A 16213-nucleotide genomic window follows, 5' to 3' on the forward strand; every position below is an offset into this window, starting at 1 on the left:
TCGATCCGGTGGAATTCAGATATTTACTCTTTTATCCGGATTGATGAGTTGGTGTTGCTCCTTTGCTAGAGTAGTCTGTATTTTGGAGAGATTTATGATTCTATTTTGGGAGAGAGATTCATGTTTTTGTGTTTTAGTGGGAGAGCATTATCTATTTTGGTGATCTTTGGCATTACTGTCAAAGGGGAAGAGCGATCATGTGAAAAATTTCTTTATCTATCTTGATCTTAGGGGGAATTTGTTGGTGATATCTTATTTCTTTGCATTGATTGTTTTTCATATTCATATGTTGCCATCAATGCGAAAGGGGGAGATTGTTGGATTATTGAGGAGATTGTTTGATTTGATTGTTCATTGTTGCTACTAGGATATTGTATTGTCATTGATGTCAACATATTCTTGTGATTTATTCCAATGAGTTTGGAAAAATGTTTTTGGTCCGGTGATGTAGTTTGGTTTTGTTGATCACTATTTTGTAGTATCTTGCATTCCCTCCGGTATATTTTGGTGTGATCAGATCTTGTGCTCAAGATTTTGGATTATTGTTTGGGATGATCTTGTGTATCTTAATTTTAGATGGTTCATGATTTGGCAAACCACAAGCTATCTTTCTTCGTGATAGTTGCTAATTGGTTGTGTTCTTGAGCTTTGAGAAGTTGGTCGATGAAGATTTGAAAAGAGATGATTGTGCAACTATTCTGGATGATTCTACTATTCTTGATGGTGTTTCCTAGTCATGCCCTATTTTATTTGGCAATCCACATTGATCGTTGAGCGATTTTTTGGTGATTTCTATGAACCAGTGATAATTTGTGTGTTATGCAGTATTTCTGGTGGTGTAGCGTGTTGCAGTTGATCTTGGCGGGATTTCTGGTGGATGTAATTATTTGGGATTTTGAATTAGGTCCATTCTATGTAATGTAAATCATAATATTAGTCCAACGGTTGATCTTTGTATAGTGTAATGTAATTTTTGTAATTATGAGTTGAGGGTTAAGGGTTTAGCCGACCTTGTTATCAAGGTTGATGATTTGTATATATAGGTGATATACCTATGAATTTTAGGTATCGATATTGTGTCTACATTATCAGAGAGAGGTAAATGTGCTAACAAGGATATATCATTCAACAAAGTGTTGTGGTGAGTTTGGTGTTGCAAGGCAGACAAGTGTGCTTAACCAGAATTGTCATCGGGTATTTGTAGATGCTATTATTGCAGTTCATTTCTTTCAGATTGTAGTCTGAATCATATTTGTAATTCAATGAGACTTCCCTGAGGGTTGTAGCCTTCCAGACATATATCTTTTGAGCAATGAGCCTAAATGCTTGTGCATTCCCCATTGTAATACTTTTCACATACTACTGCAGAGTATCATCTTATTGTGGGTAGGTTCCCACCGTGGTTTTCCCTTAACTAGGTTTTCCACATCAAAATCTTGGTGTTATGTGTTGTGCTATTAATTTTCTTATCTGTTATTGCTATGGTTTATCAGTTCATGTTTTGGAAGTTTAATTTGTTGTGTATCTGATGATGACTGATTCACCCCCCCATCAGTCTTCCTTCTTGATTGTTGCTAGCAATCTAGAGATTTTAATTTTTAAAGTTTGGAAAACCTAATTTTGGGACTAATATGCAAGAAGGAAATGATAATGATAAGACCTAAGGATAATACAAGGATATGATATGGTCTTAAAGTATGTTATGATCTAAAGATATGGTATGATCTAGGAATATGATATGGATATGATATTACAAAATCAACCTAAGACAAGTCTAGGGTTTATGACAATGTAATGACAAGGCCAATGCAATAAGGGAAAGCAAGGACTAATGACTTGGAATATGCAAAATGAAACTTAAGCCAATGCCTAATTTTGAGAGAATGATGATAATGAAAGAATATGAATGATCAAGACCTAAGAATGGACTTTAGGACCTAGATGCAAAAGGGAATAACAACCATGAAATCGATTAATATGAAAGGCAATGTATATGTCCTAAGACCTAAGTTAGTACCATGAAAAACCTAACCTAAAGTGACATGGATTTTGAAACCAAGGAGTACATATGTTTGATAAGCCATCTTATTGTGATCTTTTGAAGATGGATGATAACTTGGATTATTTTGAGACACGTTTTAGCATTTGGAAACTTTGTTTGAACTTTGATAACCAAGGTTGTTTTTCTCTTTGTCTTTGATATGAACCTTTGATTTGTTTGTGTTGTTTTTGATCTTTTTTTTTAATGTGTTTCTTTAACAATTAAAAAAAAATGGCTATTTGACTTTTTGTATGAAAAGAAACACATTCAATTACAACCCTAGGTTTGGCAAGGACAATATTTGCTAAATTCCCACAACAGATAAATCTAAGTTGCACATATTCATATTGGATAACATAGAAGTTTAGTGACACTGGCTCCCCCACCAAGGCACACACTTCTCAGGTACAACAAACTTTGAATTCTTAAAGATCTGAATATCTCAGGGAATTTTATATCTCAATTTTGAATTGCGAGATTGTGGGAAGTCTTAAAATCTCCAACCTCATGTGCTAGCAAATTGAAGGTTTTTTGGCAACTAAAACAAATTTGGCTCTTAGTGGGGGAAATTCAACAGAGCTTGGTGTCTACCCATGGAGTGATGACTCACTTAAGAGCCTACCTTGAAGGAACTGTCAGTGTAGATACACATCACTAAGTAGTCACAACTTTCACCTAACTTCAAAATTCCATATTATTGCAACACATGATTCGATTTTTAAACATCAAAAGGTCAAATTATGCCTATAAGAGTGATTGGAAAGCCTAGATATAGAAATTAAAAACTTTAGAACACCTCAAGCCAAATGTAGAAGTTGTTGGCCATTTGGTGGAATTGATTATGTGTTGCATTGATGTTTTGCCATTGATGCCAACACTAGTTGTTTGGATGCTTTACCGGCACCCTTCTGGTCCCGATAGGTTGAGTGGTTTCTGATTAACTTGGATCCGACATGATCTAGTAGGCTCTGGTATAGTCTGGTGATGGAATTAACTTGTTCATGATACTTATGCTCATATTTGGTCAATTGGTTTTGGTCTGGAGATCAGATGCTATCATACTTGTTTAGAAGCTTGGTTTCTGGTTCCGACGAGGGTTTCACCGGCAAAGCTTTTGGTGGAGATCTTTGATGAATTGCATAAGTGGTGTTGGTGCAGCTTCTGGTGGAGTTTCACGATGTTGTTGGTAATCATATTCAAGAATTGGTAGATGGAGATCATTGCTATACTGTGTGGATCTATACTGGGTCTCAGTTGATCTAGGTTATGGACCGACTTTAATGTAACGTGTTGATAGGACCTGTTGATGTATTTCTAAGAAGTCTTATGTGTTGGATATTATTTGTTTGGTCTAAGGCCGACATGGTTTGTAATTATGTAATTGGTTTATTGTCTGCTGGCCGACCTAATTGTTTATGGTCGAGGGTTTGTATATATATAAGTGTAAGATCTCATTGTAGATTATTATGGTTATTTTGTTAGAGGTCATGGTCAAGGAATGTAATGTGCGAATAATGTAATATCATTCAAGAAGAGGAGTTGGTCGATCATTCGAGATTGAATTTGGTTTATGTAAGAGGATTTAGTCCTCTGATATTGAACTTAACTGGAACTATCAGGCATAGGAGATGCTATCTTTTGCAGTTCAACACTTCTCCAAATTGTAGTTTGGATTTATATGTAGTCAGTGAGGCTCCTTTTGTGATGAGCAGTGTGCTTTAGGTTGTTGGCCTTCCTACTAGTGTAGGCCCCTTAATTGTAATTCACATACTTACTGCAGAAGTATTATCTGACTATGGGTAGGCTTCCCACTGTGGTTTTTCCCTTTACCAGGTTTTCCACGTATAAATCTCAGTGTTATGTGGGTGGATTTTATTCTGTGATTATTGTTTATTCTTAATTGGATTAACTACTATTTCGGTATTGATTTTTTGGGTTTCGGTATTAAAGTTTAAATTGATAATGGTTTTGGTAATCTGTGACAACGGATTCACCCCCCCCTCTTAGTTATCTTCCGATTATTTGAACTGTCTAACAATTGGTATCAAAGCTTTGATCCTCTCTGTAGAAAGCTTAACCGCTTGAGGAAGATCCTATGGCGTCTAACAGTTCAATTTCATCCAATTCTTCTAGAGCTATCTTTCAAAGGGATATTCTGAGGCTTGATGGAACAAATTAAATAGTATGGAATATTCGGATGGAGACTCATCTGAGATGTCTTGGCAAGGAGTTTTGGGAGATCACACAGAATGGTGTCACACCCTATAATCCAGGATCTGACAATCCTCCTCTAGCAAACCTGGACAAGGAGCTTGAGAATGATTGTAGAGCAAGAGAAGCCCTCTTGTGATCAGAAAATAATGGGATTAACTGACAAATCATCTAGAAAGGCTATGTGGGATAAGTTGGAGACTCTTAATGGAGGTGACCCTACAGTGAAGATTTCTAAACTTGATGGTTACCGGGTGAGATATGAAAACCTGAAGATGGAAGAAGATGAAAGGATTACTGAATTCATGGAAAGGGTAAATGAGATTGTTATGGGAATTCAATGTTGTGGTGGAACTCTGAGTGAAGATGAAATTGTTTCTAAAGTCCTGAGAGCCCTACCACCGGCTTACAAAATGAAGACTACTATTATCAATGAATTAAGAACAATGGATAATACATATGTCAACAAAGATACTTTGGTTGGGAAACTATTTTATTTTGAGCTTGAAGAATTTGGACCTTCTGGAGTTGTGAAGATTGAACCTGCTTTTCATGCATCTACATATACAATCGGTAAGCAAGACTGGAAAGCTTTATAAGCTAAGGAATTATTGAAGAAATTTGGTATGGGAGATTCTAAACCGGTAAGTACTCCTAGGGTTAAAAGTGAGAAATTGAGAAGAAAAAATGTTTTTGCACCGGTAAATCCTATAAGCTGCAAATATAATTGGAGGTCTGCTTTATTTGACTCAGACTAGGCCTGACATTATGAATGTTGTTTGTATTGTTTCATGATTTCAAAGTGATCATAGAGAAAATCATGAGATGGTGGTGAAAAGGATTTTTAGATACTTGCAAGGTACATTAGAGGATGGTTTGTGGTACCCTAAGGATGATAACTTTACTTTATGTGCATATACAGATGTTGATTGGGCTGGAGATGTTGATGACTGAAAAATCACTTCTGGTGGAGCTTTCTTTCTTGGAAAGAAGTTGGTCTCATGGATCAGCAAGAAACAATCATGTACTTCTTTATCTAGTGCTAAAGTTGAGTATGTTGTTGCTGCTACTAACTGTACACAATTTTTATGGATGAAGCAAATGTTGAAGGATGCAAAGGTGGATTGTGATGCACCGGTAGTTATTCACTGTGATAACTCTGTTGCTATTGATATATCACATAATTCGGTATTTCATTCTAAAACAAAGCACATATCTATAAAGTATAACTTTTTGAAGGAAAAGGTGGAAGCAAATGAAGTTAGACTGGTTTATGTGAACACTAAAGAGCAGATTGCAGATATTTTCACCAAACCTTTGCCCAAGGAATCATTTGAGTACCTGAGAGATAGATTGGGAGTTTCTACCCCTCTGGTAGAGACTTGATTGATCTGGTTTGGTATCAGTCTGATATGCACTATCAGAGAGTAGTTAGCTTTATGATTTAGTGGTTTATGTTTTTACTTTGATATTTTTGTCAAATTTATGGCATTGATGTCAAAGGGGGAGTGATAGAGATGTGAAAAAGAAAAAGAAAAGAAGGAGAAATTCAGAGCTTTACAAAGATATTATTCACAAGGGGAGATATTGATATTCAGAGTTGTATGTGGGAGATTGTTGGTTGTCTTCCATTGGGGGAGACTTGTTTGGCATTTCTTGGTACTTAGATGGTTTTTTGCATCTAGTGTTGCCATCAATGCCGAAGGGGGAGATTGTTGGCCATTTGGTGGAATTGATTATGTGTTGCATTGATGCCAACACTAGCTATTTGGATGCTTTATTAACACCCTTCTGGTCCTGGTAGGTTGAGTGGCTTCTGATTAACTTGGATTAGACATGATCTGATAGGCTCTGGTATAGTTTGGTGATGGAATTAACTTGTTCATGATACTCATGCTCATATTTAGTCAGTTGGTTTTGGTCTAGAGATCAAATGCTATCCTTCTTGTCTAGAAGCTTGGTTTCTGGTTTCGGCGAGGGTTTCATCGACCGAGATTTTGGTGGAAATCTTTGATGAATTGTATAAGTGGTGTTGGTGCAACTTCTAGTGGAGTTTCAAGATGCTATTGGTAATCATGTTCAAGACTTGGCGGATGGAGATCATTGTTGTAGCGTGTGGACCTATACTGGGTCGTAGTTGATCTAGGTTATGGACCGACGTTAATGTAACGTGCAGATAGGATCTATTGATGTATTTCTAGGATGTCTTATGTGTTGGATATTATTTGTTTGGCCTAAGGCCAACATGGTTTATAATTATGTAATTGGTTTATTGTCTGGTGGCCGACCTAATTTTTTATGGTCGACGGTTTGTATATATAAGTGTAAGATCTCATTGTAGATTATTACGGTTATTTTGTTAGAGGTCATGGTCAGGGAATGTAATGTGCGAATAATGTAATATCATTCAAGTAGAGGAGTTGGTCGATCATTGGAGATTGAATTGGGCTTATGTAAGAGGATTTAGTCCTCCGGTACTGAGCTTAATCAAAAACTGTACTCAGGCATAGGAGATGCTATCTTTTGCAGTTCAACACTTCTCTAGATTTTAGTCTAGATTTATATGTAGTCAGTTAGGCTCCTTTTGTGATGAGCGGTGTGCTCTAGGCTGTTGGCCTTCCTGCAAGTCCAGGCCCCTCAATTGTAATTCACATACTTACTGCAGAAGTATTATCTGACTGTGGGTAGGCTTCCCACCATGTTTTTTCCCTTTACCATGTTTTCCATGTATAAATCTTGGTGTTATGTGGATGACTTTTATTATGTGATTATTGTTTATGCTTAATTGGATTAACTACTATTCTGGTATTAATGTTTTGGGCTCCGTTATTAAATTTTAAATTGCTAATGGTTCTGGTAATCTGTGACAATTGATTACCCCCCCCCCCCCCCCTTAGTTGTCTTCCAATTATTTGACCTGTCTAAAAAAAGTTTCATCTCTATAAACCCTAATTAAGCTAGAGTGCAGATTTGTTGTTCATTTACATCCCTATTTACACTATGTGGGTTCATTAATCTTTAGAAACTCCAATGTAGCTAGATTGTAACAAATTTGCATGAATTGAGTTCATTTTAGGCCAAATCTTAATGACATTTGTTGCTCTTTTAAACCAACTGAATTAAAAGGAAATATGAGAGGTTGTTATTCACTAACCCACAAACCTAATTAGGACTATGTGAGTTCACTTTAAGCCATATTCAACACTTTAAAGTTCTAATATAATCTTGAAACCAAGAAAGATTCAACAATTTTAAAGTTAGAAGGAATTTGAGCAAGTGTGCAAAAGCAGAGGTGCAAGTGTGCAAAAGAACTGGTACAAGTGTACACAAGATGGCATGCAAGTGCACAGAAGTAGTGACACAAGTGTGCAATTTCTAAGCACAAGTGCACAGAAGTCCTGCTAAAGGTCTTGGGTGATCCCATAATATTAGGTTACGCTTTTTGGCCAAACTTGACACTAAAATCAACATTTTGCACTAGATCTTTATTTTCTAACACTTATAGTAGCTAAACCATTAAAAATTTGAATATAAAGTAACCTACAAATTTGTGAGATTTTTTATATAGATTCTAAACATATATATTTTTAAAATAATTAAAAGTTAATTGTCCATATTGTTATGTAACTTTTAATAACTTAATATTTACAATAATCAACTTTTTTTAGAAGTGACATTTATTCTGTAATGCATAATATATTTTAAAGCAAGAAGGAAATTCTAATTTTTAAAATATAGATTTGTCACACAAATATCTAGTGCATGGATATTTTTCCATTATTTTATGTTACATATATTTTTTCTAGTTAATTTTTGAAGTTAGAGTAATTGTAATTTGGACAGAGGTGTATTCTGTAATGCATACCTTTTTTTGTAGGCATTTAAATTGACAACTTCTCTTTGTGTTGAAATGGGGATATCAATACCTAGGGAAAATATATTTTTTACAATTTTTATTCTTTTTTTTTTTAATTTGCCACATTTGTAAAACACAATCCTTAATGTTTGATGAAAACCTACATTCATAAGAAATAAAACATAAATATATTCATGAAATTAAATATATTAAAAGTAATACTCTTTGGAAAGCTTATAATAAGGACTTAGATACTTCAAAAAATTTAAAAAATTTAAAAAAAACTATTAAATGAATTCATTTGAACCTCCAAAAGCTATTGTAAAAGTGGTTTTTTATCAACATTTAAGATACGTGCGAATGAGACTCCACTGCAGGTATGATTTAAGAGTAGAGAGGTTCTATCCAAGGGATTTTGATGTAAGAGGCTTTGATCTAACTCTCTTAAATTAGTTACTTCAAATGGGAACTCTCAAGGCTTAAATCATTATATTTTCTAAAAAATGTATGATTTTAGCAAAAAATAGGATGTACCAAAAAGTGTAACCCTGTATTGTGGGATCACCCTCTGAGAAGATTCTATTGCTACAATTTGAACTTGCAATCATTCAAAAACACTCAAAAAACACAAGATTAAGCATGTTTCATGTCAGGTTCACCAGAAAATCTTAAAGGAAAAGTTAGACATAACATAGCATTCATATTCCCACATCAATGAAGGTACAAAACTAACTATAAACAAGGAAAATAAAGAAATAAAATGCAAACCATCCTTTATACGCTCAAAATGATCTCCTCCATTGTCCTTCTTGCTTCTCCAATCAAGTTGAAATGTGGCTCTCAATCCTATTTGCAAGTGTATTGAAAGAAAAGGTGAGAAGGTTTGAAGTTAAATTAACAACATATAGTTACTCAAAATTAGGATGCAAATCATTGAGAAAAGAGCTCAATTTAAAGATAAAAAGTCTCCAAAATGGTGTGAGTAATTGAAAGAGGCCATTAATCCAAAATTGGCATAATTGAATGACATAATTATGAAAATTTTCACGACAAATTACCATGACAAGGTATGAGAAATTGAGAGAAATTTGTGCTTCTCAATTTATGACAAATTGGAGAGAAAATTGTGCTAATTGATTATGACAAAAAGGAGCAATTATAACTCATGAAATTATGACAAATTAAGCACAAAAGTAGCCTCGTAATTGAGAAAAAGATGGAGATGAATTAGTGGAGAAAAAGGTGGAGAAAATAAGGAGAGAAAAAGGTGGCAATAATTAATAATTTTTTATTTATTAATTATCCCCAAAATAGATAATTAGCCAATTAAATATATAAAATTCAATTGTGACACAAAACATAGGGTAAATTAATAAATCCATTTAACCTAAGAAAGGATGTTAGAAAGGATTAACAAAACCCTAAGACAGATTGAAGAAATAAATTGGGTCATGACTATGTCATGATATAATCAAAGTGATAAATGAATGAGGATGATCATGATCAAGAAGATAATTGACAACGACCTAACATTGATTGAAAGAGATCGATGAAAGATCGATCGAAAATGACAAAGAGATTTGATTTGATAACCAATAATTGATAAGGGACCAATGACAAATTGATCAAGATTAACAAGGATTGATGACTGATTGAGACCAATGACAAATTTATCGAAGATTAACAAGATTTTTTTTTATAAGGATTGATAATGATTGACTAATAATCGAAAGGGATTGATGACAAATCGATCAATATTGATATAAATTGATAATGATGCCAATTGATCCAAACTGATTGATACCAAAAATGACAATGACTGAAGATGAACCCTAATTGACACTAATTAGGGTTAAAATGATATCCAATTAATATGAAAGGTTGATCACAATCATAGATTGAGCAATAGGATTGACATTTATTAGACCTAAATCAAATGTGAGAATTTGGAATCGAATGGGAAAAGAATGCAGAAGAATCACACAATGTCAACAAATGATAAAGATCAAATGTAAGACATAGAGAAAATGTTAGTAAGATGCGAAAACCCTAAAAAAGGGTATCACGAACATGCTAGAGTATGACACCACAAGCATTGACCATTTTTAGATGTCTACAATTTTAAATTAGGTATTTTATCAAAAAAGAGTCTATTGATCCAAATATATACATAGACATCTAACAATATTACATAACAAATAAGATCCAAGTGAATGATATCAGGAGTAAACTCATGAGGTAGAAATTAATTGTTTGATTTATTTCTCTTAAAAGAGATTTGGAATATTGACTCTTTATATGGGTAACATCAAATTGATCCTAAAGATATCCTTTATCTTTAGTTGGATCTATATTTTTGAAAGAATTAAATACTAAAGAGAATTTTAGGTAGATTCTTGTTGATCTGATTAAGTAAATAATTTACTTTTATTACTATTTTATATGTATGTTCAATCATATGATAACTCTAAGTAGTAGTTAGGGTATGAAAAGTAGTTATGTCTACAAGATAGATTAAAATGAAAGCTAAGTTAGTGAGATGCACAATATATATAAAATTGAAAAATAGGAATAATCCAACCTCATAAGGTATCAAAATATGATGTATAATGATGGAAGCTGAAAATTCATCATATAAAATATACTTTATCTTCATCATAATTATCTATCTTAGAAGATGTGTCATGAACCAAAATGTGTGAAGTGCTCAAAGGTGGAGTATCACAATTCTCAAGAACATCACTAATACTATCCATATAAAGAATAAAAGCAATATGAGGCACATGATAGGTAAAGTGAGATTATCTTAAAGGGAAGAACAAATAATAACTAGATCAATGAAGGAGGAAAAGGTACACCTAATGGAAAAATGGCTCAACAAACATTATAATCTCATTTAAATAGTGAAAGAACATGGAGATATCAATAAGAAATAGATTAAATGTCACAAGTTGTGCAAACGTATCTTATAATGGAAGAACATATACAAAGGCTAAATACAAGACTAGGAATGACGAGAATCCATGATAAAAAGATATATCCATGTTGTATAAATTAAAGATAGATCATACAATAAGGCATAAAATATAGTAAAGATAAATCAATAATAACAAAATAAGGGTACATATAAATCCTAATTAGATATAAAACTAATAAAAATGTAATGAGCCTAGGTAATGAAATAAAGTTGAGTTTAGCCAAAATGAAAGGGAAAATATAAACCAATTTACATAATTTCTATGTTAAATAAATAATAAAATCAATTACACACACAATCAACCTAAACAGATGAGCTAGATTTAGAAAATTATAAATTAAAAATTAAGGAAAAAATTTATGTGAGTTTGAATGTGATACTTAGATGGCATTTGAAGGTGGGAATATAATTCAAAATACATGAGGAATCTAGTCAAGATTATGTCAACCTTTTACCAATTGTTAATGTGACTATTGTAAGGGGTTCTTCCCATAGTGTGTTGGTTAAGTGGTAGTGTTGTTGTTGTGACCACACTTGGGCATTGTGATCGCAAGCTTGTGTCTTTGCTAATCCAATGCACTCACACCTGGTTGAGCCTCAACATTTTTAATTGGGGATGAGGTCCCCCATTTGTGACCTCAACAGTTCATAGCTCCAAGTCAAAAGTGTTTCACATGGTACTAGTAGGTGTCTCATACCAGTGCACCTATCACGTTAAAAATTTTACCCGACACCAAAAAAAAGGGTGACTATTATAGAATCTACAAACTAGTTATTTTTTTATCAAGTTTAGACTTGTGTCTATAGTAGTGATCTCAATGAGTGCATAAATAATTTGATGAGTGAACCTATAGGAATGAGTTAGCATAAAATTCACTATTAGAAATGTATTTCCTTCATTTGATAGCTTGATTTTGATTAGGACTCATAATGCTTGCAGACAACTTTGAAATATCTAGAACATGAGGTTCATGCTCTCTTTGGTTTGAATCATAGTTAGATAAATTCAAATACTTTGGTACAAAGAATGAGGACAACAAGAAAGTATGCAATGAACCTAGAATGATGTAGTGTTCTAATAACATGGGTATGATTCACTAAACATTTTTTCATTGTTCCTATATTGTTAGATTCCTAGGATTTCCTTAACAATTTCAAATGAATGATTGAAAGAATGAATATCATAAAATACAACAATATAAAATTCAAATAAACAAAAATATGTGTCATGATGGTTGGCAAGGTGTAAATTTGAATTTTGAATTTTAAAAGTTTGATGTTAGATTCATAATTGTAAAAATGACTTGGGTCAAGTCAATAGTCACATATATAAACCAAAGTAATGAATAGTAAATCTAGAGATTGAGATTTACCTTTAAGAATAAATGATGATAGAAATGAGATCTCATGTTGTTACGAACTAGATTTATACAAGAATATGTTACTATTAAACTTAATATTAAACAAAATAAACTTTGATCAAATTTTACATATTAAAATAAACCGAAAACAAAATTTTGTCTTATTAATATGGAAGATTAAATGAATTTGATTTCACAAAATAGATATTGTGTTGATTCACAGGGCAATTTTTTGAAAATTCCTAACAAATTACCAATCATTTTAAAATTCAAATTATCTTTAATCTATTATATTTTAATGTTTTAAATAATTAGTAGTGATAAGGTTGAAAATGAAAGTGATAATAATCTCTTTCCTTTCACACCATAGTTAACACCTTTGATACATGCTCTACGTAGATTTGGTGGATAAACGTGGATACATGATGTTGGAACAAATGTGAAACCAGGGTTTGAGTCTAGAAACAATCTCACTATGTTGAAATCTCCAGTCTCCATCCATGGCAAGACAAAGTGAAATGCATTAGATTAAGATGGTGGTATATTTCTATTTCTCTCATAGTAATGATAGCTTGGTGAGGAAAAAACATAAGTAGAGAATGGTGTTTTAGATGCCCAATTGAAATGGCAAGGAAAGATCCCTTTGTTCGTCCTTGCTTTAGAAGGCCAGCAATATTAAAAAACAATGACAGCAATGTTGGATGAAAGAGGAATGTGATTAAGCTAATGATATGGCGATCATCCCAAGCTGGTGAAGAAAACAAGGTTGAAGAAGGCCAAAAAAATATAGCTGTTCATGGCAAATCAATCTTTCTTCGTGTATATGATCAATGTTGATATGTTACGTTAAACCGTATCCAAAACGTTACAGTGATGTTTTTAACAATCACAAGGATTGGATGGGATGGGATATATATATATTTTACAGTTGTAAGCCGTATATCAAACGGTGAACGATTAAATTTTTATAAAGAAATTTGTTTTGGATGTTAATATTTATTCAAAGATCAAACTTAGTTTATTTAGAGTTATCTCATTATTGACTTCTCTTTCCAGTCTTATCACGATCTAATTATTATAATATCAAGGTTTGTATTTGTAGCTTCCAATACATCTCCCGGTCTTGAATTTAAGATTAATCTATTATAGACGACAATTTTGAATGGCTTAAATTCTATGGAAATTTAATAATATATGGTAATTTGCATTTTAAATTCAAATTAAAATCTGTATTAGAAGATGTGATCTCTCCTTATTATTGTATGCCTTAAAATTGGATGGTGAAACCGAAGTTTTTGAAAGATAAAATCATGCGGCAAATGTCAAGGTTTCTGTTATGTGCCGTCGTGTAGTGTATGAGGAACAAATGGAATATAGACATGAAGAAAGACAAGAATTTGTGTAGTCGATCTCAGTGATTATTCCTCACTTGACTGACCACGAAAGTTGCATTGCAGTTGCATGGCGACGGCCGGCCGGCTCAATTCTATCCCTCCAAATGCTACACGTCAAATTGTTGAATGTCAAGTTAGCGGCTAAAGGCCAAGGTTCATCTCCACACTTCTTAGGGAGATACGCTCTAGGGGAGGAGGAGGATGAGAGGGAAACTTCTTGGTCGTACTCATTGGCCCCACATTCATTTTCTTCTCTCGATTCTATCTAAATGCCTTATATAGTACCCCTCTCTTTAAGAACCGGTACACAGATTTCCTTAGGAAAAGTACACCCACTTCGTCAAAAGGAATGCCCACTAAGAGCTAGAATTTCAGAAACCTCTATTTCCTCCAAGGTTCAGTTTTGCAGAGAAATACTAGGCTTTTGCCTCCTTCTCAGGCATACAAAGGTGAGGAGGCAATTGGGTCTTTAGGTGTGTGGAGAGATTGTTCCTTGAATTCATTGATTCAATCACTTCGGCTGGTGCATGTTGAGCTTGGAGGCTAATCCTCTTTAAGGTTGTGGCTATTCCTTGTGCCATTAGATGTGAACCAGTCTATGATTGGGGCAATTGTTCTTGGAATTGGGTCATTTTAACGAGCTGGGTTTCTTGGATGATTGGTACTTCCAACTGATTGTCTGTCTGATTATCTTTATAAAGTAGTTATCTTTAATTTTCAAGATTCTCCAATCACTGGTGGCTGTTTCCAACTGGTGGAGAATTGAAATTGCAGTCAAGGTAGAGTTTTGATTTCTTGGATGAGGTTGGAGTTTTGGTATCTTGGATGATGTTGGTATTTCCAACTGATTGTCTGATTATCTCTATAAAGTAGCAATCTTAATTTTCAAGATTCTCTGATCAGTTGTAGCGGTTTCCAACTGGTGGAGAATTGGGATTGCAGCCAAGGTGGAGTTTTGGGGGTGGTTTGGAGGGTGCAATCAGTAAGTGTGGCGAGTACAATTGGAGTCTTTGAATCTGTTGATGGCAGCAAACTTTATGATTCCATTGAGACCAGAGGAGAAGGAAATACAGCGGGCTGTGGGGTTGACTGGACCTTGGTCGATGTGGCGGCCGCGAGTGGAAGAAGACGAAGATTCATGGGAAGCAAGGGCCTTTGCAGAAGATACAGCTGGTCTCATGGGAGGCTCTACGTGGCCGCCAAGGTCCTATTCCTGCAACTTTTGCAGGAGAGAATTCCGTTCTGCTCAAGCCCTTGGTGGTCACATGAACGTCCATAGGAGAGACCGGGCTAAGCTTAGGCAGTCTCCTCCTCGCAGCCTTAATGCCCCTGATAATCATCATCTTCAATCTGCAACTTTCCCATCTCCTGTAATGGTTCCTGTTCAAGACTTCTGTTTTCTGTATCCTATGCCTGGACCCAACTCAAGTTCAGATCAGAATCCATTGGTATACTCTCTTAACCCTAATTCTTCCATGATTACATCTTCCCAGCATTTGCCACGATCCCCTCTTATTCCAGTCCCTTCAAGGTCATTTATGGCCTCTGAGGATCCCAATTCAAATTCTAACATGGTAGAGTTTTTCCCAACTTTAGGGCACCCAATTCTATCCTCCCCTTCCTCATCTCCACCATCAACACTTCTTTCAATATCTCCTTATTCACCTCCTCCATCTGATCACACCCCACCCATGAACAATCTCTCCAACAGCTCTGATTCAACTGGGATTTCAAGGCCTCGCCGTGGCCCAAGCACATCAAAGGCCGAATTGGGTGCAGGAAAACAGAAACAGATCGGGGCATTCCATCCATATTTGCCTCGTACAGATCACAAAAGTGGATCAAGCGACGAACGCATCAGATCAACATGCAAGAACGACGACCGCCATGCAAGAAAGTTCAGTCCGGACAGCGACAATTCATCACAAGACATTGATCTTGAACTCCGTTTGGGACAGTCAGTTTGAGTTTCTGCTAAAAAATTTTACATTTTACCCTCTTCTATATACATATTTATTCATCTTTCTGTAATTTAATTTCATTGCTGTGAATTCCAGTTTCATACATTACGATTTCAAACGTTTCCGTTTCTGTTTCGATTCAATTCAATTGTCGGCTAGCCTTTAGATCTTTTCACATTCCCTGCACCCAATCATGTATGAATAAACAACGTCTACAAACAAACAAAATAATAATTATTATTTTGGATCAATTGCCAGGTTTCTTTCCGCGTGTGGTAGATCAAGATGCCTCTGTCATTCGGATATTTGATATGATATTCTGATTGTTGAAGCGTGTGATCAAGGAAAGTGCACGTTCACATTCACACCTACACCCTAGAATGAGACATGCAAGGATAAACTCATATAATAC

General features: G+C 34.5%; 1 protein-coding gene across 1 annotated transcript; it reads left to right on the plus strand.

Moving 5' to 3' along the window:
• The first annotated feature begins 14161 nt into the window (after positions 1-14161).
• LOC131071049 (zinc finger protein 10-like) lies at positions 14162-15890 on the plus strand. The gene has a single exon (XM_058006746.1). The coding sequence runs from the start codon at positions 14863-14865 to the stop codon at positions 15805-15807; it is 945 nt and encodes a 314-aa protein (XP_057862729.1). The 5' UTR covers positions 14162-14862; the 3' UTR covers positions 15808-15890.
• Positions 15891-16213: the final 323 nt, after the last annotated feature.

The sequence above is a fragment of the Cryptomeria japonica genome, chromosome 4, assembly GCF_030272615.1.
Source record: "Cryptomeria japonica chromosome 4, Sugi_1.0, whole genome shotgun sequence".
In the NCBI taxonomy this organism is placed as follows: domain Eukaryota; kingdom Viridiplantae; phylum Streptophyta; class Pinopsida; order Cupressales; family Cupressaceae; genus Cryptomeria; species Cryptomeria japonica.

Bases quoted from the DNA above. Each gene is read 5' to 3' on its own strand.
- LOC131071049 (XM_058006746.1), top strand. From the start codon at position 14,863: ATGGCAGCAAACTTTATGATTCCATTGAGACCAGAGGAGAAGGAAATA.